General features: G+C 40.4%; 1 protein-coding gene across 1 annotated transcript in view; it reads left to right on the forward strand.

Annotated features, from left to right (window-relative positions):
- kcnh8 (potassium voltage-gated channel, subfamily H (eag-related), member 8) overlaps window positions 1-23,356 on the forward strand; it is a 450,065-nt gene that overhangs the window by 391,957 nt on the left and 34,752 nt on the right. The window contains exons 11-13 of the mRNA XM_072254419.1: window positions 2,565-2,779; window positions 6,341-6,382; window positions 7,588-7,943. Coding sequence (XP_072110520.1) covers window positions 2,565-2,779; window positions 6,341-6,382; window positions 7,588-7,943 — 613 coding nt within the window. The remainder of the gene's footprint in view (window positions 1-2,564; window positions 2,780-6,340; window positions 6,383-7,587; window positions 7,944-23,356) is intronic.

Below are 23,356 nucleotides of genomic sequence, written 5' to 3' on the forward strand. Positions count from 1 at the left end.
CACCAACCATAAGCGTAAAAATGTACATGAATACATAATATTTTCCCAAATCAGTAATGACTAATAGAAAGTTATTGGAGGAAAGCATAAGGGGGTGATGTCAGCGGTAAGTTTTGATTTACACAGAAAGTGGCAAGTGTATGGAACTCGCCACCAGAGTTAATGGTAGAGGCTGATACTGTACATTAGGGACAGTTAAGAGTTTCTTAAACAGGCACATGAATGAAAGAATGATGGCTATGTTGGGGGAAAGGAGTAGATTTATCTTGGGTAGGTTAAATAAATAAACAAATAATATTGTTGGCCTGTACTGTGCTTTGGTGTTCTACAGTATGTTTAGTTTATACTGCTTTTCTTTGTTTTTTCCAATCAAAGGTTTAACACCACACATTTTTTTCTTTTGATTATATTCCTTCTGCAGCCATCCATTAAGCCATGCAAGAACAGAAGCCAGTATGGGAGATAAGACAGGCTGTAGAGGCAGGACCTTTCCCCTGTGCCCCTCCCCCTTCCCTTTCTCCCATGATCCACTCTCCTCTCTTGTTAGATTCCTTCTTCTCCAGCCCTTTGCCTTTTCCACTTATTACCTTCCAGCTTCTCACTTTATCCCCACTTCCCCACCCACCTGGCTTCAACTTCTAGCTTGTCTTTTGTGCCCTCTCACCGCCTTCTTATTCTGGCATTTCCCCCCTTCCTTTCCAATCCGAAACGGGTCTCAGTCCGAAATGGTGATGGTCGATTCATTTTCTGCTGAGTTCCTCCAGCACTTTGTGTGTGCTCTGTCTTTGTGTCTGCAAGTTTGGATGTTTTGCCCTGTGCATGCAAGTCCGGATCACTAACATACTAAGAAAAAAGGTGGTCCAAGTACTTCCCTCAATGTGGTTAACTGTACACTTCCCTTCAGTCTGACAAACAAAAATTTACCTCTAAAATAAAAACAGAAATTGCTAGAAATACTCAACAGATCAGGCAGCATCTGTGGGAAGTGAAATAGAATCGAGGTTTCAGGTCTGATTAAAAGTCCTATTGTGGAAGATAAAGGAACTTGATAGGTTCAAAAGCACTGTTCATGGGAAAGTATGGTCAAGAGGTTTCTACTGCCAACATAAATCAGCATTTTGTTCATGGATATCAAGATCACTGACTCATTTATAATTTTGAAGATCTTACCACGTATCACTGTGCACTTGTCTTCACTATATCTCAACAATTCTCCCCATTTCATCTAGATTATCATTATTTCAGTATCATTATTTCCCCCAGGATCAATAAAGTATGATTACTACTATTATTATCTAGTATTATCCCAAGCTGTGTATACAAACATAATATGATACACCAGAACAGAAAAGATTAACGGACATGAAACTGGCCCTTTGTGTTCCCTTGGAGAATGTCTTTGAAGTCCTTTTCCCTTTGCTTCCAGTGTGACCATGACTTTATTGTTTCCAGTCACGCACAACCATTGCAAATTTTTAATGTATTCTGCTAACTTGCATTCAGGTAAGAGGTACAGGAGCCTATAGACCCACACTCAGCAATTCAGAAACAGCTTCTTCCCTTTGCCGTCAGATTTCTGCTCTATTCCTTTAATAGTTTCCTTTTCATGCTCTATTCCTTTAATAATTTATAATAATATATCTCTTTGCATTTTAATGCTGCTGCAAAACAATAAATATCGCAGCGTCTATGTCAGTGCTAATAAATCTGTTTCTGTTCTGATTCCATCCTTACTTGGGCTGCTGTGAGCCTTTACCAAATGATCTTTCCTGTATGGCTATGAGCTTGAATGATGACCTGAAAATACAATGACCACTGAGTGACAAGAAACATGTTCCCCGGGGAAACAGACAAATGTGTAAAACCTACCACTTGTTTTCTCATGTCTGACAAAGCACTTGGCACACTAGAGGCATGGCAGATGATCTCACCCGTCTTTGGCCTTACCATGGTGCCATTGCCAGGCCGGTCAAGCACAACATGCCCCTCTTCACTTCATTTCCTGCAGCAGCTGCTCAGTGGCCTCATCTTCAAAGCAGGGTGCCTCCTATGCAGTTCTTGCTTGTATCCTGAATGATCAGATGCTTATTTAATGCACTCCTGCCAATTGCAAAAAATGTCCACTGGCACAGTGAACTTCGCAGAAGCTCTCCAGGACACTTCCTCGCCATATGTGAGGTTTAAGATTGCTCACCAAGCTTCTAAAAATGTACCCAGCGTCATGGCTCACTGAAGACATTACCAAGGCCACTAGATGATCCTGCCCTTTGCTTAAAGATAACTTATATATCGTGAACCACGATCTTTGCGCCAAACAGGAATCCTCAGCGGTTGCTGACATAATCTCCAGAATATGTACAGTAAATAAAGCCACAGATAAAATCCACTGTACATACAGATATAGATGCAGTGCTCTTGTTTTAGTATATTATCTTTACATTGCATTTCCCTGAGACCTTGCGAAATCAAACATGCCTTTGCCAGCTAATTTCACAATGTTCAACCTCGACTCACCCATGCTTTATGAAATGCCATGCTGATCTATTTTCCTTATTGTATTACAGGTAAAGGTGATCTGATTGGTGCAAATCTTGCAGACAAAGATCAGGTTATCAAAACCAGTGCAGATGTGAAAGCTCTAACCTACTGCGACCTGCAATGTATTAACCTGAAAGGCCTCTATGAGGTGCTGGAGCTGTACCCAGAATATTCCCAAAAATTCAAGGAAGACATTTATAACAATCTCACTTATAACCTCAGAGAGGGTCATGAAGGTGATGTAAGTATAGTGATAACTATTTATTGCAACAGTATCAGAATATGCAAATGTAAATACATTTGTATATTTAAGTTATCGAGATTTTAAAAAATTGAAGTTTTTTAGTGCACCATTACAGATTCAGGGTGTCTTCTCCTGACTATGTACTATTTGTTTATATACAACAGCTTAAACTGCATATCCGTCTTTAACACATAAGCTGTGATGTTAACCATCACATGAATGTTGTCATAAATTCAAATATTATGGTTTCATTTGGTACTGTTAGGAACAGTTTTGTTCATGTTTATTGAAAAGTGAATTCAGTATCACTAACACTGATATAGATTTAATATGAATTGTAAAATGGGACGTGGCACAGTGATAGAGTAAATTATTACCAATAATGTTTATCCAGAAAGTTCCTCTTCTTAAAAATTCATGTCAAGACAAATTAGTTGAGCTTCCTTCTCATTCTGACAGTTTTGTTTGTTTTGCTCTGATACTATCAAAGGAAAACAGAAAACAAAGGAACGGGATGTCACAGAATAGGGTTGTAAAGGAAGCTTTTGGTACATAGGCCTTCTTAAGTCAGAGCACTGAGTACAAGAGTTGGGATAGTGTTTTGAAGTTGTGTAAGACATTGGTGAGGCTGTGTCTGGAATATTGTGTGCAGTTCTGCTCACCTATCTACAGGAAAGGTATAAATAAACTTGAAAATGTGCAGAGAAAATTTACAAGGATGTTGCTGGGACTTGAGGATCTGAGTGGAATAGGTTAGGACTTTATTCACTGGAGCATAGGAGATGGAGGAGAAATATTATAGAGATATACAAAATTATGAGGGGTATAGATAAGATAAAGGCAAGTAATCTTTCCCCTGTGGTTGGGTGAGTGAAGTTAAATCTACAGGACATAGGTTTAGGGTGAACGGAGAAATATGTAGTGTTTTATGACTGTGACTTTAATACAAGAGTTAAATTTCCTGTGTTTATTGCACCAACTTGACTCTAAGCAGATGGCCAGATGGTAAAAGTAAAGAGAAATATTCATTAAAAATCTCTCCCATTTCATTCTACTCCACACACAGGAAGCCATACTGATGCTTAGGAGACCTTTTCTCTCCCGAGCATACCTTTTACTCTTCCTATACCATTGGAATCTCTTGGGATTTTGCCTCACCTTGCCTGCCAAATCCCTCTCATATCCCCTTTTTGCCTTCAAAACTTTACTCATTAGTGCACTCCTGCACTTCCTGTCATCAAGAGATTCACTAGTTCCCACTTGCTTACACAGTGTATTCCTCATATCTCAATATCTCATACCAACTAGGTTTCCCAAACCCTGCCAGTTTTGTCCTTCACACTAACAGGAACGTGTAGGCCCTGAACTCTTGACATCACACTTGTAAAAAGCCCCCACTTTGCAGAAACCCCTTTCACTGCAAGCAGTCTCAGCCAATCAAGTTCTACAAGATCCTACCTAATGGTGCCAAAATTTCTCTGCCCCGGTTCAGGACTTTAACCTGTAAACTGGTAATTTTAAAACTAATAGAATTATCTGTCACTGGACCCAAAGTACTTGCCAACAGACACTTCTGCCACCTGCCCTATCGGTCGAGGATGTTGAGCGTTGTACCCGCTTTAGTAGGTCTCTACATACTGTATACAGTGGATTCTGGTTAACTAGAATTCCTCCCACAATTCAAGCCATTCTAAAAGATCATATGGACTAAAAATTCCTCTGTAGATTTATTTTCTTTATGACCACAGAGAATATATCCAGTCAGTAACTGATTGACCTTCTCCTTCAAAGAATGTGGAGTGTTAGGTCAAATCAAATAAACTGGCAGCCTATTCCTTTGTTTTTATAACTAGTACAAAATTTCTTGACCCGGTATTTCTCAGACTGCAAAGTGGAGATGAACCTCTCTGATCTGACAGCAACATTGGTCAGTGTTGACCATGGATATTGCATCCTAGCTGTCTAGATACATAAGCCTAGTCAGTACAATATAGAGAGCGAGCTGTTGCCCATGTAGTAAGCTCTCCCTCTCCACGCATCTGATGAAGTCAAAGCAACAGCAGAGACTGATACAGAAACATCACTAGTTGCTAGTCAGAATGGAACTCAATGTTGAATCCAGACTTTTCCCTCGGAGTTTACTCCCGAAGCCTTCCCATGAGTGGGTATAGCTGGGCTTGGTAGCTAAGCCACATGTGAAGGCCAGGAGCTGGACTTGGTTGTCAGAGGCTATTTGAGGTGCATGACATTGGAAGCGTAGTGTGAGCTTTGTCCCATTTACCAACCCAGCTGTAACAACTTTAAGGAGATAATTAATAATAACATTAATGACAACATTTTTATAGAGCACTTTTCATACAAACAAATTAGTTCAAAGTGCTTTATAATCAGACAGTTTAGTTGTAAAATACAAATCCTGGAAGTAAAATTCTGGATCTTAACCTTAAAATAGTTTCTGGCTTAGAGTAAGATCAATTAATGATAAACTGAAACATCTAAGTCGAAAGGACAATCTGAATTGACAGAACTGCTCTGCTTGTTTTGAAATATATAATGCAAATGTTGTTTTCAGAGCAGTTGCAAACTTTTCATAGCCATATTGACCTTTCAAGTGGCTTAGAATCCCAGAGGATACAGTACATTAGTAGTCCATCCCCTCATCACTCTCATACCAATCAGAATGGTTCATCAGTGCCAAAGTATCGATCTCCAAAGTTACCTATTCCAAGAATAATAATTATGATGCAAAAGCAGGATACCTGCCTGGCCCTTGAAGTATTTAAAGGGCTGTATGTTTATGTCATTGTATCAGGAAAGTAGTGGGGGCATCAAAACTGGTCAGGGATCTGGCCTGATTAGTGAGCTACATAGTTTCAAACCATTGTCATTTAATTACACCTGATGGTGCCATTAATATAACCAAAACACTGTCATCCTCAGCAAGCTCTCAATAATAGTAGTGCATGTAGATGCTCTAAATCCAAAGAGTTTGGATCTAAGTTCCACTCCAGAAACACGGAGAACTGCAAAGTATTGGCTGATAACCCAATTCATTAGTGAAGAAGTTAATTTCTAATTTAGCACGGAATCCAATTTAGTTTAAATGGTTCAGCATGGACTAGATGGGCCAAAGGGCCTGTACTTTTCTATGACTCAATCATCCAGCAGAATTGCTAGGATTTTCTGTAAATATTGAACATCATAGTAAACCCATTGCCAGCACACTTAAAATATCACCTGACGACAATGGTCAAGTAATTCAGAGACTTACATATTTGATTATGAATGTGCAGAAGTCCTAGACTTTTTGGCACTTTCCCTCAGAATCCCTGCCAATATTTCATTAAATCAAGGTATCTTTCAGTTCAGAAGGAAGCCACTGAGTCTGTTATAATTGAGCTTTGATTGAAAAGACTGTCCAGTTTTGTAATGTCTTGTTGCCTTCGAAGTGTTCTATTTAGTCTGACAGTATCACCCTTTCAAACAGTATGTTGCAAATCTGAACGATCTATTGTATGAAAGCATATCTTTTTCATAAAATTGCTTTTATTTTAACAGGGGATTTCAAGGTTGTCCCACAAACCCTGCATAATATCCCAGGTATGCTGTCACCTTATAACTTATTCTGTTATGCATATTTTGGATTCTCAATTCTACCTAAAGCAATATGCTTTTATATGTAAATATGGTGGAATCTGGTTAATTGTGGCAGCCGCTCATTTGGGAGAATCCTTAAAGAACAAAAACCAATCGAGAAAATAGCCGGGATTCCCTTCACTATTTGAGACATTGCCACTGAATTGGGACAGGGAAGTATTACTGAACAGTTTCTCACTAATGTCAGTTGCGTGCACTTGTGTGGCCATTTGACACTACACTATGCTTCGAATCAATAATTTTTAAATAGAGTCAGTTGCGTAAATCATTTGGTCGGATGGATACCGAATTAAGAAGCTGTGATTTTCAACACTACTTCATGCAGGAAGGCAATGAAGGCAGTCCATTATCTGCACTAGGTGATTGCGCTGATTTTGTTCATTGACAATCAATCAAAAGAACACAGCAGCGTAAACTAAATGAATTCCTCTGTCAATAACTATTCGGAACTAATATCCAGCTAGTGGTTTGTAGTGTTTATAGTTCGGTATTGATAGTGTTCTAAATTAAGTATTTCATTTAAATACATAATTAGTTACAGTTAAATTGTAGCTTGACATCTTATACATTTTTAAACTATTTCCATGAAACTGCCTAATTAGGTCAGCTGCTTTAATTTGGCCAAAACGTGCTGGTCCCAATGTGTCCCAGTTGACTGGAATCCACTATATTATTCTGTTTTATTATTAATTTCACAACTTACTTCTAACAGCCTCAGGTCACCTTCAGTAGTGATGATGCAACATAATACTTTGCCAAATATTAAACATGAGGCAAAATGCTTGTCCTATTTGCTCACTCAGGTAGAAATAAAAGATTCCCAGAAGCTTGCCAATATTTATACCAGGGACAACGTTACTTAAACATATTACTGGGTTATTTATATCATTGCTATTTTGAGGGTGTACCTGTTTCCAAAAGCTTGATGTCTTTCTCAATATTGCAAAGTGACATTTCAAAGGCATATCATTAACCTCTGAGTCCAAGGCTGCAAAAGACTCTAATTCATCTTGCCCCCATCTAATTTATCGTTCTGTTTAAATGATTTAAATATCATGTTAAGTTACTAGTTAGTTAAAAAAGAACTATCAAGTTCCTGACTATTAACTAATGATACCCTTAACTGAATGCTTTTCTTTCACACTTAGTCAGAGTCCAATGGAAATGGCAGTCTAAAACAGAAACTTGCTTCCATTGTTGAAGATGAAGAAGAGGTTGAAGAAGTTGATGAGACTACCCCATTATCACGTGTGTCTGCCAATTTTACATCCCATAATCGATCGTCAAATTATAACAAGGCCATGAATGCAAGCAGTTCTCTTGGAATTAATCAGCCACTTATCTCAGGCCCAATATACTTCCGATCTCCCATCAGGGGCTGCAATGTTATGATCAGAAGCAGGCATGATAATGAGTTAATTAATGCCAAGAATGGAAAAGATAAAAGTCTGAAGCTGCATCTCTCAACACTGAATGCATCTGCTTCTCCTGATCTCAGTCCAAGGTATAACTCATTCATAGATATTGGTTACAAATACTGGACATTTCTGTAATTTTTCTTAGTTTATATATTTTACTCTTTGCATTGAAAGTTATAGAAAGGAGCAAATTTCTTATTACATAAGGAACATATTTACACACAGGCAATATGCTTGTTTGACCCATCTATTTTACCAGTCACCTAATTTACTTTAATTAGAAAAATGCCTTAAATTGTGTAATCACACCATTAAAGGACAAATATATGGTAGTTTGTTTTTATCTACAAGTATAAGAAAATGTTACCAAGAATCATTTCTAGCTTTTCTAAATCTAAGTGATTTTGTTAGTACATTTTGCACAATAAGTTGGCAAAAAATTACAAGCAGAACAATTACAAACAAGAGAAAATTTGCAGATGCTGGAAATCCAAGCAACACACTCAAAATGCTGGAGGAACATGGCAGGCCTGGCAGCATCTATGGAAAAAAGTACAGTCGATGTTTCAGGCCAATACCCTGAGGTAGATTTAAAAGGTGGAGGGAGGGGAGGGAGAAACACAAGGTGATAGGTGAATCTGGAAGGGGGGAGGGTGAAGTAAAGAGCTGGGAAGTTGGTTGGTTAGAGAGATAAAGGACTGGAGAAGGGGGAATCTAATAGGAGAGACACAAAGCCATGGAAGAAAGAAAAAGAGGGAAGAACACCAGAGGGAGGCTATAGACAGGCAAGGAGATAATGTGTAAGAGGGAAAAGGGGATGAGGAATGGTGAGGGAGGGCATTACCAGAAGATTGAAAAATTGATGTTCATGCCATCGGTTTGGAGACTATCCAGACAGAATATAAGGTGTTGTTCCTACAACCTGAGTGTGGCCTCATCGCGACTGTAGAGGAGGCCGTGGATTGACATATCGGAATGGGAATGGGAAGTGGAATTAAAATGGGTGGTCACTGGTAGATCCCACTTCTTCTGGCAGATGGTGTGTAGGTGCTCAGTGAAGTGGTCTCCCAATCTACATCGGGTCTCACTGATATACAAGGGGCCACACTAGGAGCACTGGACACAGTAAGTGACACCAACAGACTCACAGGTGAAGTGTCACCTCACCTGGAAGGACTGTTTGGGCCCTGAATGGAAGTGAGGGAAGAAGTGTAGGGGCAAGTGTAGCACTTGTTCCACTTGCAAGGATAAGTGCCAGGAGGGAGATCAGTGGGGAAGGACGAATGGACAAGACAAGGGAGTCGCACAGAGAGCAATCCCTCCAGGAAGTGGAAAGAGGTGGGGAGTGGGGGGAAACGGAAAGGTATGGTTGGTGGTGGGATCACTTTGGAAATGGTGCAAGTACAACAATTGGTTATTTAAGGCCCTGCCAAAAATTTCAAGTTTTAAAATGTTTATCCCTTATTCATTTTAGTCCAATTTTCATCAGCATGATGTAATTTTAATTTAAAAATGTTTCTTATGTTTAGCACTGGATACCAAAATAATGATAATAAGGAAATACAAATTCCCCATTTTAACTTTCTGTTGCTTCCCCTTACTTGAGAGTACATGACTATCCAGGAAGTCAGCCTTCCACATCTAATATACATGGAGTTAGTCACTAGGTTTCTGGCTTCAGGCATGCGGAATAGAGGATTTGAGACTCATCTTTATATATATAAGGTTGCTTTATTTAAAATCTCTATAAACTCATTAGCCCATATAAAGTTGCAGATGGTATAAATGTTCCTCACAATAAATCAGAAAGAGATTACGGATACAAACCTTATTAAATGCCCTCCAGACGTAGAGAGCTTGCACAATAAAATATCCTGTCCCTTTACTCTAACAACAAGCTATTAATTGCACTGCAAATTGTAAGCAAACCTTGTCTTATTATAAGCCAAAAATACTCTATAACGCTTTGCACCTGTTCTGCCACTCAGTGAGATTATTGCTGATTTGTTCTTGGCTTAGCTTTACTTTCCTGCTGTTCCTTAAGGCTAGGAGGATTCTGCCTCCAGCAATTCCCGCGAGTATTGAGTTCCATGCCACTGCTACTGTCTGGGTGTAAACATGCATTCCTCATTTTCCCTCTAACCATTTTACAAATTACTAAATCTGGGTCTTCTGGAGTTTGATGTACCTGCTAATTATAATAGGTCCTTGCTATTTACTCAGTCTAGATCACACATGTTTTTTTACTCCTCGGTTATATTTTCACACAGTCTCATCTGGTTTAAAGAAAACAACTCTAGTCTATTCAGTACTTCCTCAAAACTAAAATATTTCCAATGCTGTGAACACACTGATGAATCTTCCTTCTCCAGTGGGATCATACCCTTTCTCTAACGTGGAAGCTGGAACTGAATAGTACTCAAGCTGCAATCAAATTGATGTTGTATTTTCCAGTATAATTTCTTATCTTTCGACTAATTAAGGAAAACAACTTACATGACCTTTAACCCCTGAAAATTTCTTAACAATTCCACTAGATATTTTACAAAGAACAAGGTATCTAATACTGAGTACTGTTAACTTCTATAGATTGCTCAGTTACAAAAATACTCATAAACTTATCTCCTTTATTTCCTACCATTAAGCAACATTGCATCCTTCATCCTAAATATTCATTACCTCTTCCATGTTGGCTACAGTATGTACCACTTACAAAAATGCATGGCACTTGCAGTACCTGACAGCATCTGCCAAGTCTGCACCTCTACTACCTAGACAGTGCTTCAGGTTCAAGGGAAAACCATCTCCTGCAAATTCCCCCCAGTTTGTGCAACCTTTTGGCTTGGAAGTATATTGCTGCACTTTTCACATCACTGGATCCACATCCTGTATCTCCATCCTCTTTCCACAGAGATACAGGGAAGTACCTTCACCAGTGTGACTGCAGCAGATGAAGAAGTCTGCTCACTGACGCCTGGTCAAGGGCAATTATGGTTAGGCGATAGATGCTTCACTTCACACCGATGCCCAGGTTTAGGAAAATGAAAGACGAACTAAGTAGTTCTTCCAGGATTGTTTAACTGTCACAGTCACAGTTCCCCCTTTTGACTTACTCTGAACAAGATGGAAACTAGTGATTGCAATTCACTACTTCCATTTGTTACTAATCTGTGAGATAACAACCAGTTGTTTTTGATTTGTTTGTCATGCAAATTACAGGAAGCACCTCACCCACCTCAAAGCTATGAACCTTCAAAGGTTCATTCAGTTATTTTTGAAGGGCTAGCTCCACAGTCCCCCGACAAGGACCACTCCTTTCCCCGGCATGTTTAACAAGCACAAAACAGATTTCTCACTCATCACTCATTCCCTCACTCTCCGTCTCACTTTCAGTATCACTCAAAATAGTACTTAACAGTTTACAAACTCCTATAACTCTTGAAAGTCCTGTAAGTATAACACTTTAATATTTACAGGATATCACACGTATTAAATGTTGGGGCCCTGGTGGAGATATTTAAAGCTAACCTTCATATTTCGTCTTTTCTCTCCTTGTTGCTTTTTTAGATACATTAACATAGAACATAGAACAGTTCAGCACAGTACAGGCAATATGGCCCTCTATGATTTGCAGACCTTTTAACCTACTTGAATCTAGCACTTCCTTCCCATATAACCCTCCATTTTTCTTTCATCCATGTGCATATCTAAAAGTCTCTTAAATGTTTGTAATGTATCTGTCTCTATCACCACCCCTGACAGCCTGCAATCTCTGTGTAAAAAATCTACTTCTGACATCGCCCTATACTTTTCTTCAATCACCTGAAAATCATAAACACAAGAGATTCTGCAGGTACTGGAAATCCTGAGCAACACAAACAAAATGCTGGAGGAGCTCAGCAGGTCAGACAGCACCTTCAGAAAGATGAAGGGTCTCGGCCCAAAATATCAACTTTATTTCATTCCATAGGTGCTGCCTGACCTGCTGAATTACTCCACCATTTGCTAAAATTATGTCCTCTCGAATTAGCTATTTCTGCCTTGGGAGAAAGGCAAGGCTATCCCCTCTATCTATACCTCTTATTGTCTTATACACTTTTATCAAGTCACTACTCATCCTTCTTTACTTTAAAGAGAAAAGCCCTAGCTCACTCAACCTATCCTTGTAGGACATGCTCTTTAATTCAGGCAGCACCCTGGTAAATTTCCTCTGCACCCTCTCTAAAGCTTCCAGATCCTCCCGATAATGAGATTACCAGAACTGACCAGAATGTTCTAACCAGAGATTTATAGACTTGCAAAATTACCTCACGGCTCTTGAACTCAATCCCCTGACTAAGGAAGGATAGCACACTATCTGCCTTCTTGACAACCCTATCAACTTGCACAACAATTTTGAGAGAATCTGTGGACTTGGAGTCCAGGATCCCTCTGTTCCTCCACACTGCCATTAACTCTGTACTCTGGCTTCAATTTTGACCATACAAAGTGAAACACTTCACACTTTTCTGGATTGAATGCTGTCTATCACCACTTAGCCAATCTATGCATCCTATCAACATCCCATGGTAACCTAAAACAACCTCCTACACTTTCCACAACACCACCAACCTTCATGTCATCTGCAAACTTACTAGCTTTCAATTATTTTTTTGGATTTTAAAAGCTCTCTAGTTTTCTAGCTTCCTGCTAATTTTTCCCATATTGCATGACCTCTATTTTGCATTGGTGCTGTCTTTGAGTTCTCTTGTCAGACATGATTGCCTCATCCACCCTTTAGTATACTTCTTCTTTGGAATGAAATGATATTGCACCTTCTGGATTTCTCTCAGAAACTCCTGCTATTACTGTCCCACTGTCATCCCTGCTGAATGAAATAAGGTTGATATTTTGACCCCTTCCAAACAACTCTAGCCAGCTTCTCTCTCATGTCTCTGTAGTTACCTTTACTCAATTGTAATACTGAAGCATATGATTTTAGCTTCTCTTTTTCAGACTACAAGGATAATTCTATAATGTTATGATCACTATCTCTTAAGGCTTCCTTTACCTTAAGCTCCCTAATCAAATTTGGTTCATTGCACAACACGAGATCCAGAACGGAATTTTCCCTTGTGCCACAAGCTGTTTTAAACAAACCTCAGAGGTATTCTATAAATTCCTTCTCTCAAGATCCAGTACCAATCTGATCTTCCAAGTCTATCCGCAGAACAACCATAATATTGCGTTTCTTACATGCCTGTTCTATCTCCTGTAGTAATTTGTACCACACATTGTGGCTACTATTCAGAGACCTGTATTAAACCCCCATCAAGATGTTTTTGACCATGCGGTTTCTTAGCTCTATCCACAAAAGTTTTACATTTTTTTCCATCTACATAGTTAGTTCAATGAATGTCTTGAATAAACTAATCAAGAATGATCTACTTTTTATGAACCTAAAATAACTATCCCTGATCAACGTGTCATATTGATTATAAATGCATCTGTGTAAATAACCTGATTATAAATTTTATAAACTAGAGACAATTGCCCCCTATAGGAGCCACCTTATGCCCTATGAAACATTTAATTCCTCCTCTTTTTCAAATGGTGCTCTAGAATTTCACCATTCCAGATAAAATTTCCACCTACAATGTATTTCTCTTTAGAGACTGCAAATGAAAGTATTGAGAGGGAGAAACTAAAGACAGATATATCAGTCTTACAGTGGAATAAAGGGAATTACAGAGGCATGAGAGAGAAGCTGGCCAAAGTTAATTGGAAGGGGACACTAGCATGGAAGACAGCAGAACAGCAATGACTGGAGTGTCTGGGTGAAATTTGGAAGGTGAAGGATAGTTAAATCCCAAAGAAGAAGAAGTATTCTAAAGGCAGGATGATGCAACCATGGCTGACAAGGGAAGTCAAAACAAAATAAAAACAAAAGAAAGAGCATATAATAGTAGAAAAAATAGTGGGAAGTAGAGGATTGAGACTCTTTCAAATCAAAAAAGCCAGAAGGAGGAAAAAGATTAAATATGAAGGTAAGCTAGCCAATGATATCAAAGAGGATACCAAAATATTTTTCAGAGATATAAAGCATAAAAGAGACGAGAGTAGATATCAGATTGCTGGAAAATAACACTGGAGAGGTAGTAATGTGGAACAAGGAAATGGCAGATGAACTAAGTAAATATTTTGCATCCTTTTGAGAGTGTCAAAAGTGAGTTCAATTGCCATTAATAAAGAGAAGGTGCTTGGGGAGATGGGTTACAGCCCAGGGTTCTGAAAGAGGTAGCTGAAGAGACTGCTGAAGTGTAATGATCTTTTAAACATTACTAGATTCTGGCATTTTTTCAGAGTACTGGAAAATTACAAATGTTACTCCACTTTCAAGAAGAGGGGGGACAGAAGTAAGGAAATTATAGCCAGTAATCCTGAGCTCAGTGGTTGAGAAGATTTTCGAGTCAATTTTTAAGGATGAGGTCTCAGGGTACTTGAATTGAATTGACTTTATTTCTTACATCCTTCACATACATGAGGAGTAAAAATCTTTATGTTACGTCTCCATCTAAATGTGCAATGTGCAATCATAGTAATTTATAATGCTTTATAATAAATGGAACAGTCAATGTAATATAGAGTACACTCAACTCAGCGTGAGTTCATAAGTGTGATGACCTGATGGAAGAAGCTGTCCCGGAGCCTGTTGGTCCTGGCTTTTATGCTGCAGTACCACTTCTCGGATGGTAGCAGCTGGAATAGATTGTGGTTGGGGTGACTTGGGTCACTAATGATCCTATGGGTCCTTTTTTACACACGTGTCCTTGAAAATGTCCTGAATCATGGGAAATTCACAACTGCAGATGTGCTGGGCTGTCCGCACCACTCTCTGCAGAGTCCTGCGATTAAGGGAGGTACAGTTCCCATACCAGGCAGTAAAGCAACCAGTCAGGATGCTTTCAATTGTGCCCCTGTAGAAAGTTCTTAGGATTTTGGGGGCCCATACCAACTTCCTCAACCATCTGAGGTGAAAGAGGCGCTGTTGTGCCTTTTTCACCACACAGCTGGTGTGTACAGATCACGTGAGATCCTCGGTGATGTGGATGCCAAGGAACTTGAAACTGTTTACCCTCTCAGCTCCAGATCCATTGCTGTCAATAGAGGTTAGCCTGTCTCCATTCCTCCTGTAATCCACAACCAGCTCCTTTGTTTTTGTGACATTGATGGAGAGGTTGTTTTCTTGACACCACCGTGTCAGAAAAATGACTCCTTCCCTGTAGGCCAACTCTTTATTGTTTGAAATAAAGCCAATCAATGTAGTGTCGTCAGCAAATTTAATTAGCAGATTGGTGCTGTGGGTGGCGACACAGTCACGGGTATACAGGGAGTAAAGGAGGGGACTCAGTATACAGCCCTGAGGGGCTCCTGTTTTGAGAGTCAGAGGGCTGGAGGTGAGGGAGCCCACTCTTACAACCTGCAGGTAATCATCTGACAGGAAGTCCAGGATCCAGCTGCACAAGGCAGGGTCAAGGCCGAGGTCTCTGATATTCTTGTCGAGCCTGGATTGGTGTTGAATGCTGAACTGTAGTCCAAGAACAGCATTCTCACATAAACATCCTTCTTCTCCAGATGTGTAAGGACGGTATGTAGAGCAGTGACTATTGCATCATCTATCAATCGATTGTGTTGGTAGGTGAATTGTACGGGGTTCCAGTTTGGGTGGTAGCAAGCTGCAGATGTAATCCTTGAATAGCCTCTCAAAGCATTTGCTTATCATTGAGGTGAGTGCGACAGGACGCCAGTCGTTCAGGCATGTTACCTTGGTCTTTTTTGGTACAGTGACAATAGTAGGTAATTTGAAGCAGTAGAGCACGCTACACTGGGAGAGGGAGAGATTAAAAATGTCTGTGTGGAGGCACATGACAAAATAGGCCAAAGTCAGCATGGTTTCCTTAAGGGAAAACCCTGTCTGACAAATCTGCTGGAATGCTTTGAGGAAATAACAAGTAGGAAAGATAAAGGAGAATTGGTGGATGCAGTGTACTTGGATTTTCAAAAGGCTTTTGACAAGGTGCCGCGCATGAAACTGCTTAACAAGATAAGAGCCCATAGTATTACAGGAAAGATACTAGCATGGATAGAAGATAAGCTGATTGACAGGAGGCAAAGAATGAGAATAAATGGAGCCTTTTCTGGTTAGTTGCCAGAGACTAGTGGTGTTCCACAATGGGCGGTGTTGTGACCGCTTCTTTTTATGTTATATGGAAATGATTTGGATGATAGAATTGATGGCTTTATGGCCAAGTTTGCAGACAATACAAAGATAGGTGGAGGGGCAAGTGGTATTGAAGAAATAAGGGTGCTGCAGAAAGACTTAGACAAATTAGGAGAATGGGCAAAGAAGTAGCAGATGTGTCCAGAGGTGTTTGTTCATACACTTTGCTAGAAGGAACAAAAGCATAGATTATTTTCTAAACAAGCAGGACTTTATATGGTACTGGTGAAGCCTTACTTGGAGTATTGTGAGCAGTTTTAGGCTTCTTATCTTAGAAAGGATGGAGTGGGTTCAAAGAAGGTTAACAAGAATGATTCCAGGAATAAAAGGTTTGTTGAATGAGAACGTTTGATGGCTCTGGTCCTATACTCGCAGGAATTTAGAAAAATGAGGGGTGATCTTATTGATACCTATCGAATGATGAAAAGCCAGATGGAGTGGATAGGGAGAGGATGTTTCCTGTAGTAGTGGAGTCTAGAACCCAGCCTAGGGCACAGCCTCAGAAAAGAGTAAAGTCCACTTAGAATGGAGATGTAGAGGAACTTCTTTAGCCAGAGGGTGTTAATATAATCTATATAATATGTTGATATTGGTAGCTGTGGAGTCCAGGTCATTTGATGTATTTAAGGCAGAGGTTGATAGGTTCTAGAATGGTCAGGGTATGAAATGTTATGGGGAGAATGCATGAGAAAAGGTTTCAGAGGGAAAATGGATCAGCCATGATGAAGTGGTGGAGCAGACTTGATGAACCATGTGGCCTAATTCTGTTGCCATTTCTCTTATGGTCTTATTCCTTTAAGACCTCAACCACATTTTTTGATTCCATACACAGATTATCCTTTTGTACCCTAAAGGGCCCTAGCTTTTCCCTTGTTACCCTGCTGCTCTTAATATATTTATAAAATGCTTTGGGGATAATTCTTAAATTTATCTCTCTGTGATATTTTGCAACACCTCCTTCCCTCCCTAATCTCTTTTCTAAGCACCCCTGAACTCTTTATACTCCTGGAGGACCTGCCCTGTCTTCAGTGCTTCATACCTACCACATGGTTTTGTTTCTGTTTTCTGTACCAAATCCTCAAAGTCCATTCATATACAAAGTTCCCTGGATGTCCATTTAAGCTTCACTTGTATGGCCATGAACTTCCATTATTTCACTTTTAACAGATTTTTAACTTTCCAAATGTAAATTTATCTGCAAGTAGCACTCCCGGTTGACATTTTACAGATCGTGTCTAATATTATTAAAATCCAATTTCCCCCGATTGAGATGTATAATTTCTGTACTATCCTTATCTCTGTAATGCCTCTCAAGCAGGAGTCACTCTCTCTCTCTTCAGAGTGGTCAACCCCTCCACAAGTTCCCACACTCAGATAAGGACATGTTCTGCATGGTCGATGACCAGTGGTGAGCCTCAGGGATCTGTTCTGGGACCCCTGCTCCTCGTAATTTTTATAAGTAACCGGAGGGATGGGTTAGTCAATTTGCTGATGACACAAAGGTTGGGGGTGTTGTGGATAGTGTTGAGGGCTGTCAGAGGTTACAGCGGGACTTTGATAGGATGCAAAACAGGGCTGAGAAGTGGCAGATGGAGTTCAACCCAGATAAGTGTGAGGTGGTTCATTTTGGTGGGTCAAATATGATGACAGAATATAGTAGCAATGGTAAGACTCTTGGCAGTGTGAAAGATCAGAGGGATCTTGGGGTCCGAGTCCATTGGACACTCAAAGCTGCTGCACAGGTTGACTCTGTGGTTAAGAAAGCATATGGTGCATTGGCCTTCATCAATCGTGGGATTAAGTTTAAGAGCTGAGAGGTAATGTTACAGCTATGCAGGACCCTGGTCAGACCCCACTTGGAGTACTGTGCTCATTTCTGGTCACCTCACTATAGGAAGGATGTGGAAACCGTAGAAATGGTGCAGAGGAGATTACAAGGATGTTGCCTGGATTGGGCAGTATGCCTTATGAGAATAGGTTGAGTGAATTCAGTCTTTTTACCTTGGAGCAACGGAGGATGAGAGGTGACCTGATAGAGGTGTATAAGATGATGAGAGGCATTGATCGAATGTATAGTCAGAGGCTTTTTCCCAGGGCTGAAATGGCTAGCATGAGAGGGCACAGTTTTAAGGTCCTTGGAAGGAGGTACATAGGAGATATCGGGGTTAGTTTTTTCCGCAGAGAGTGGTGAGTGCGTGGAATGGGCTACCGGCGACGGTGGTGGAGGCAGATACGATAAGGTCTTTTAAGAGACTCCTGGACAGGCACATGGAGCTTAGAAAAATAGAGGGCTGTGAGTAACCCTAGGTAATTTCTCAGGAAAGGACATGTTCGGCTCAGCTTTGTGGGCTGAAGGGCCTGTATTGTGCTGTAGGTTTTCTATGTTTCTATGTTACTCTTCTACTTTATGCTGAGCAATCCTCACTTGAGAATTCTAGCCTGCATCATGTGCATCTCTCATTCCTCCTCTTCTAAGAATCACTGCTCACATTATGTCTCTTTGGCTTTCCAATTTAGCCACTAATGCTTTTTTTCTTCTTCCATACTGAGTTTGATTACCCTGAAATTACTTTCTTCTCTAGCAGTTCTCCGCAGTGCCATAAAGGCAGCTTTTACATCATCATTAGTCTGTTCTATCTCCTTAGCCCTCAGTGTTGCTGGTTAACTTCATAGTTTAAGGAGCTGCACTTCACAATGGATGCACTGAGTCTTAAGGTATTGAATCTAGAGATTAAAGATAGGTTCATTTGTCACATAAGCACTGAGACATGCAGTGAAATGCGTTGTTTTCGTCAAGTATGTGCAGGACAGGCTGCAGGTTTTGCCATGGTTCCAGTGCCAACATAGCTTGCCCACAACTTACTAACCCGAACCATACACCTTTGGAATGAGGGATGAAACCGGAGCGTTATAGGAAACCCACATGGGAATTCAAGACTGATCTTACAGCTGGCACGAAAGCAATGTGCTAGCTGCCCTTTACACCTTGTATTCCCTTCTTTGTACTTCCCAAGTTGTTTCCTTTCGTTGCCTTTAGTTCATTACTGCTCCCTTAACATTTGATCCTTCATGCAATTCAACTTTGCCACACATGTTGCATTGCATTTGTTTTTCAAACATGAACAAGGAGATATCTTTTGCCATTTTTGGTTAGTGTACTGCTCAACCTGATTATGTCTTGTATATGATGATCTCGATGCCTCTGTGACAGAAAGGCAACTTCCCTATTATATATTTTGTGGTGAACACATCTGTTATCTCTCTCATTGTCTAATCCATATATGTTTCTGCTTACATGTCAACATAGTAAAACATACAGTTTTAGCTGTCCAGCTGATTCAATGAATAGACAATCCAAAACAAAGACTTTAGACCTACACCTATGCTTCGACTGCCAGAACAAGCAGGATCTCCCAGTGGCCACCCATTTTAATTCCACTTCCCATTCTCAGTCCAATACAGTATGTCTATACATGGCCTCCTCCCTCCACTGTCGTGATGAGCCCAGCTCACCCCCCGGCCTTCCCCATCCCCCTTTCCCTCCCTCACCTTATCTCCTTGCCTGCCCATCGCTTCCCTGTGATGCTCCTGCCCCCTCCTCTTTTCTTTCTTCCATGGCCTTCTGTCCTCTCCCACCAGACTCCCCCTTTTCCTGCCCTGTATCTCTTTCACCAATCAACGTCGCAGCTCTTTACTTCATCCTTCCCCCTCCTGGTTTCACCTATCACCTTGTGCTTCTCCCTCCTCTCCCCACTCCCCCACCTTTTAACTCTACCTCTTCTTTTTTTTTCTCCAGTCCTACTGAAGGGCCTCAGCCTGAAATGTCAACTGTATTCATTTCCATAGATGCTGCCTGGCCCACTGAGTTCCTCCAGCATTTTATGCATGTTGCTTTAGATGTAAAACATTACTTTACTAAAACAAAAAATCCTGTAAAATCACTTATCAAAACCTATCAATACTGGTACCATAAAGTGACCCAAAGATACAAAGCTATAGGTTTGCAGTTGCTAATATATCAATGTAGAGTGAAAGTGAACAACATAATATTCTTTCTCTAAACATTGCCTCAGATTTACATAGAACATAGAATAGTACAGCACATTACAGGCCCTTCGGTCCACAATGTTGTGCCGATCCTCAAACCCTGCCTCCCATATAAACCCCCACATTAAATTCCTCAAAATACCTGTCTAGTAGATTCTTAAACTTCACTAGTGTATCTGCCTCCACCACTGACTCAGGCAGTGCATTCCACGCACCAACCACTCTCTGAGTAAAAAACCTTCCTCTGATATCCCCCTTGAACTTCCCACCCCTTACCGTAAAGCCATGTCCTCTTGTATTGAGAAGTGGTGCCCTGGGGAAGAGGCGCTGGCTATCCACTCTATCTATTCCTTTTAATATCTTGTATACCTCTATCATGTCTCCTCTCATCCTCCTTCTCTCCAAAGAGTAAAGCCCTAGCTCCCTTAATCTCTGATCATAATGTATACTCTCTAAACCAGGCAGCATCCTGGTAAATCTCCTCTGTACCCTTTCCAATGCTTCCACATCCTTCCTATAGTGAGGCGACCAGAACTGGACACAGTACTCCAAGTGTGGCCTAACCAGAGTTTTATAGAGCTGCATCATTACCTCACGACTCTTAAGCTCTATCCCTCGACTTATGAAAGCTAACACCCCATAAGCTTTCTTAACTACTCTATCTACCTGTGAGGCAACTTTCAGGGATCTGTGGACATGTACCCCCAGATCCCTCTGCTCCTCGACACTACCAAGTATCCTGCCATTTACTTTGTACTCTGCCTTGGAGTTTGTCCTTCCAAAGTGTAGCACCTCACACTTCTCCAGGTTGAACTCCATCTGCCACTTCTCAGCCCACTTCTGCATCCTATCAATGTCTGTCTGCAATATTCGACAATCCTCTACACTATCTACAACACCACCAACCTTTGTGTCATCTGCAAACTTGCCAACCCACCCTTCTACCCCCACATCCAGGTCATTAATAAAAATCAGGAAAAGTAGAGGTCCCAGAACAGATCCTTGTGGGACACTGCTAGTCACAACCCTCCAATCCAAATATACTCCCTCCACCATGACCCTCTGCCTTCTGCAGGCAAGCCAATTCGGAATCCACCTGACCAAACTTTCCTGGATCCCATGCCTTCTGACTTTCTGAATAAGCTACCATGTGGAACCTTGTCAAATGCCTTACTAAAATCCATGTAGATCACATCCACTGCACTACCCTCATCTATATGCCTGGTCACCTCCTTAAAGAACTGTATCAGTCTTATTAGACACGATCTGCCCTTCACAAAGCCATGCTGACTGTCCCTCATCAGACTGTGATTCTCTAAATGCCCATAGGTCCTATCTCTAAGAATCTTTTCCAACAGCTTTCCTACCACAGACGTAAGGCTCACTGGTCTATAATTACCCGGACTATCCCTACTACCTTTTACGAACAAGGGGACAACATTCGCCTCCCTCCAATCCTCCGGTACCATTACTGGGAGTATGTGAGGTTTCTATGTGTGAATATAATATCTTCAGGCACTTTAGGTTTCGTAAAGTAAAAAATCTTTGCTGGTGTTATATTTAAAACATCTAGTTACAGTGTGACAACTAGAATAATATTTCTTAAAACTAAATTAAGGATCTGACTAAATGCCCTGCATTGCCTAAAAGCAGAACCACATCCATATACACAATAAAGAGCGTACTCAGAAAACCAATAACACTGGGTGGATGTCCTGTCACACCAATTTATCATCATTGTAACTGTTCTTGAAAGTTGATTGCAAATTTAGAAAGGTTTTGATTCATGTCAAATTACCAAGTGAAAATTTCCATCTGATTGTACCTGAAACGGATTTTAAAATTACTTACCTGCAAAGCTCTGTAAATGAGAAGTGATTGCAATTTTAATGAGAAGACTAATAAATTATGAAACTCCATTCTACCATCATGGGAGTATGGCTCAAAACAGATAGCAACAGTATGCAGAAGGTAACAGATGATGGGTAGAGCAACAACAGGCACCTTTATTTTCCCTTCTATTCCTGATCAGTCCATTTCAGATGAAAGTTGTATGAATCTGTCAGGGAGGTTTAACCACTCTTTGCCTAATTAGACTGCAAAAATGTCTGTTCTATACTTCAATTATTCTCACCATCCTAAGGTGGACTTAATTGGGATGACAGGTGTGACATTAAAACATGCTGTTTATTTGTAGTGTTCCTTGAAGTTTACAGAGAGTATTGCTTCTGGGTGTGTGTTCAAATGGTGTTTTTATTGGATGGGAAATTCAAATGGTCCAATCGCAAACAAGGGAAAATCTGCAGATGCTGGAAATCCAAGCAACACACAAAATGCTGGAGGAACTCAGCAGGTCAGGCAGCATCTACGGAAAAGAGCTGTGTCCTGATGAAGGGTCTCGGCCCGAAATGTCGACTGTTTACCCTTTTCCATAGATGATGCCTGGCCTGCTGAGTTCCTCCAGCATTTTGTGTGTGTTGATTCAGGTGGCCTGTCTGCTTTGCAACAATGTAGCAGTCTGGGTTGTCTAGCTGCCTGTCTGTGTATCACTGTATGCTGGCTGATTACTAACATCAGGGCTTTCCAGATTTCCACACATGCACACTGCATACATTGTGCAGCTGCGGAAGTCTGGAATATGCAGGTGTTTAATATGTATGCATTAAACATGCTTAAAGCTAGACATCTTTAATACTTTAATGAATAAAATTCTCTAAAGTACATCTTAGGCAAACATTCTTTCACTATTCTCTAGGATCTGGACCTCAGAGAAAGCATCATTAAAAGATACACTATTCTTACAGCGTTTGTCTGGATAGAAATGGGATGATTAAATATGTATTAATGAAGGTATTAAATGTCTGTGTATTAAATGTGCTTGGAGGGTCATATACAACTTTATCTGACCTTCCAACTTCCCTGGACTTACCACTGAGTCCACCATGGTCAAACCTGAGGGGCTGGATATGTTTTGTATCTCACTCTCAGCTTTAACCAGCCTAGAAGACTCAGTACTGAAATAGGAATACCAGCCTGAACTAAAATAGTAGGTGAAAGTATTTTTCTTTTACATTGATATAATTAATGTGAATGCTTTGATGAATTACATAAGCTGTGTGGGAATTCAATATTTTAATAATTTATTTTTAATATATTTTCCAACTGTTTCTGAATTTCTCTGATCAAATGTCC

This window comes from Mobula birostris, chromosome 3 (assembly GCF_030028105.1).
Source record: "Mobula birostris isolate sMobBir1 chromosome 3, sMobBir1.hap1, whole genome shotgun sequence".
NCBI lineage: Eukaryota > Metazoa > Chordata > Chondrichthyes > Myliobatiformes > Myliobatidae > Mobula > Mobula birostris.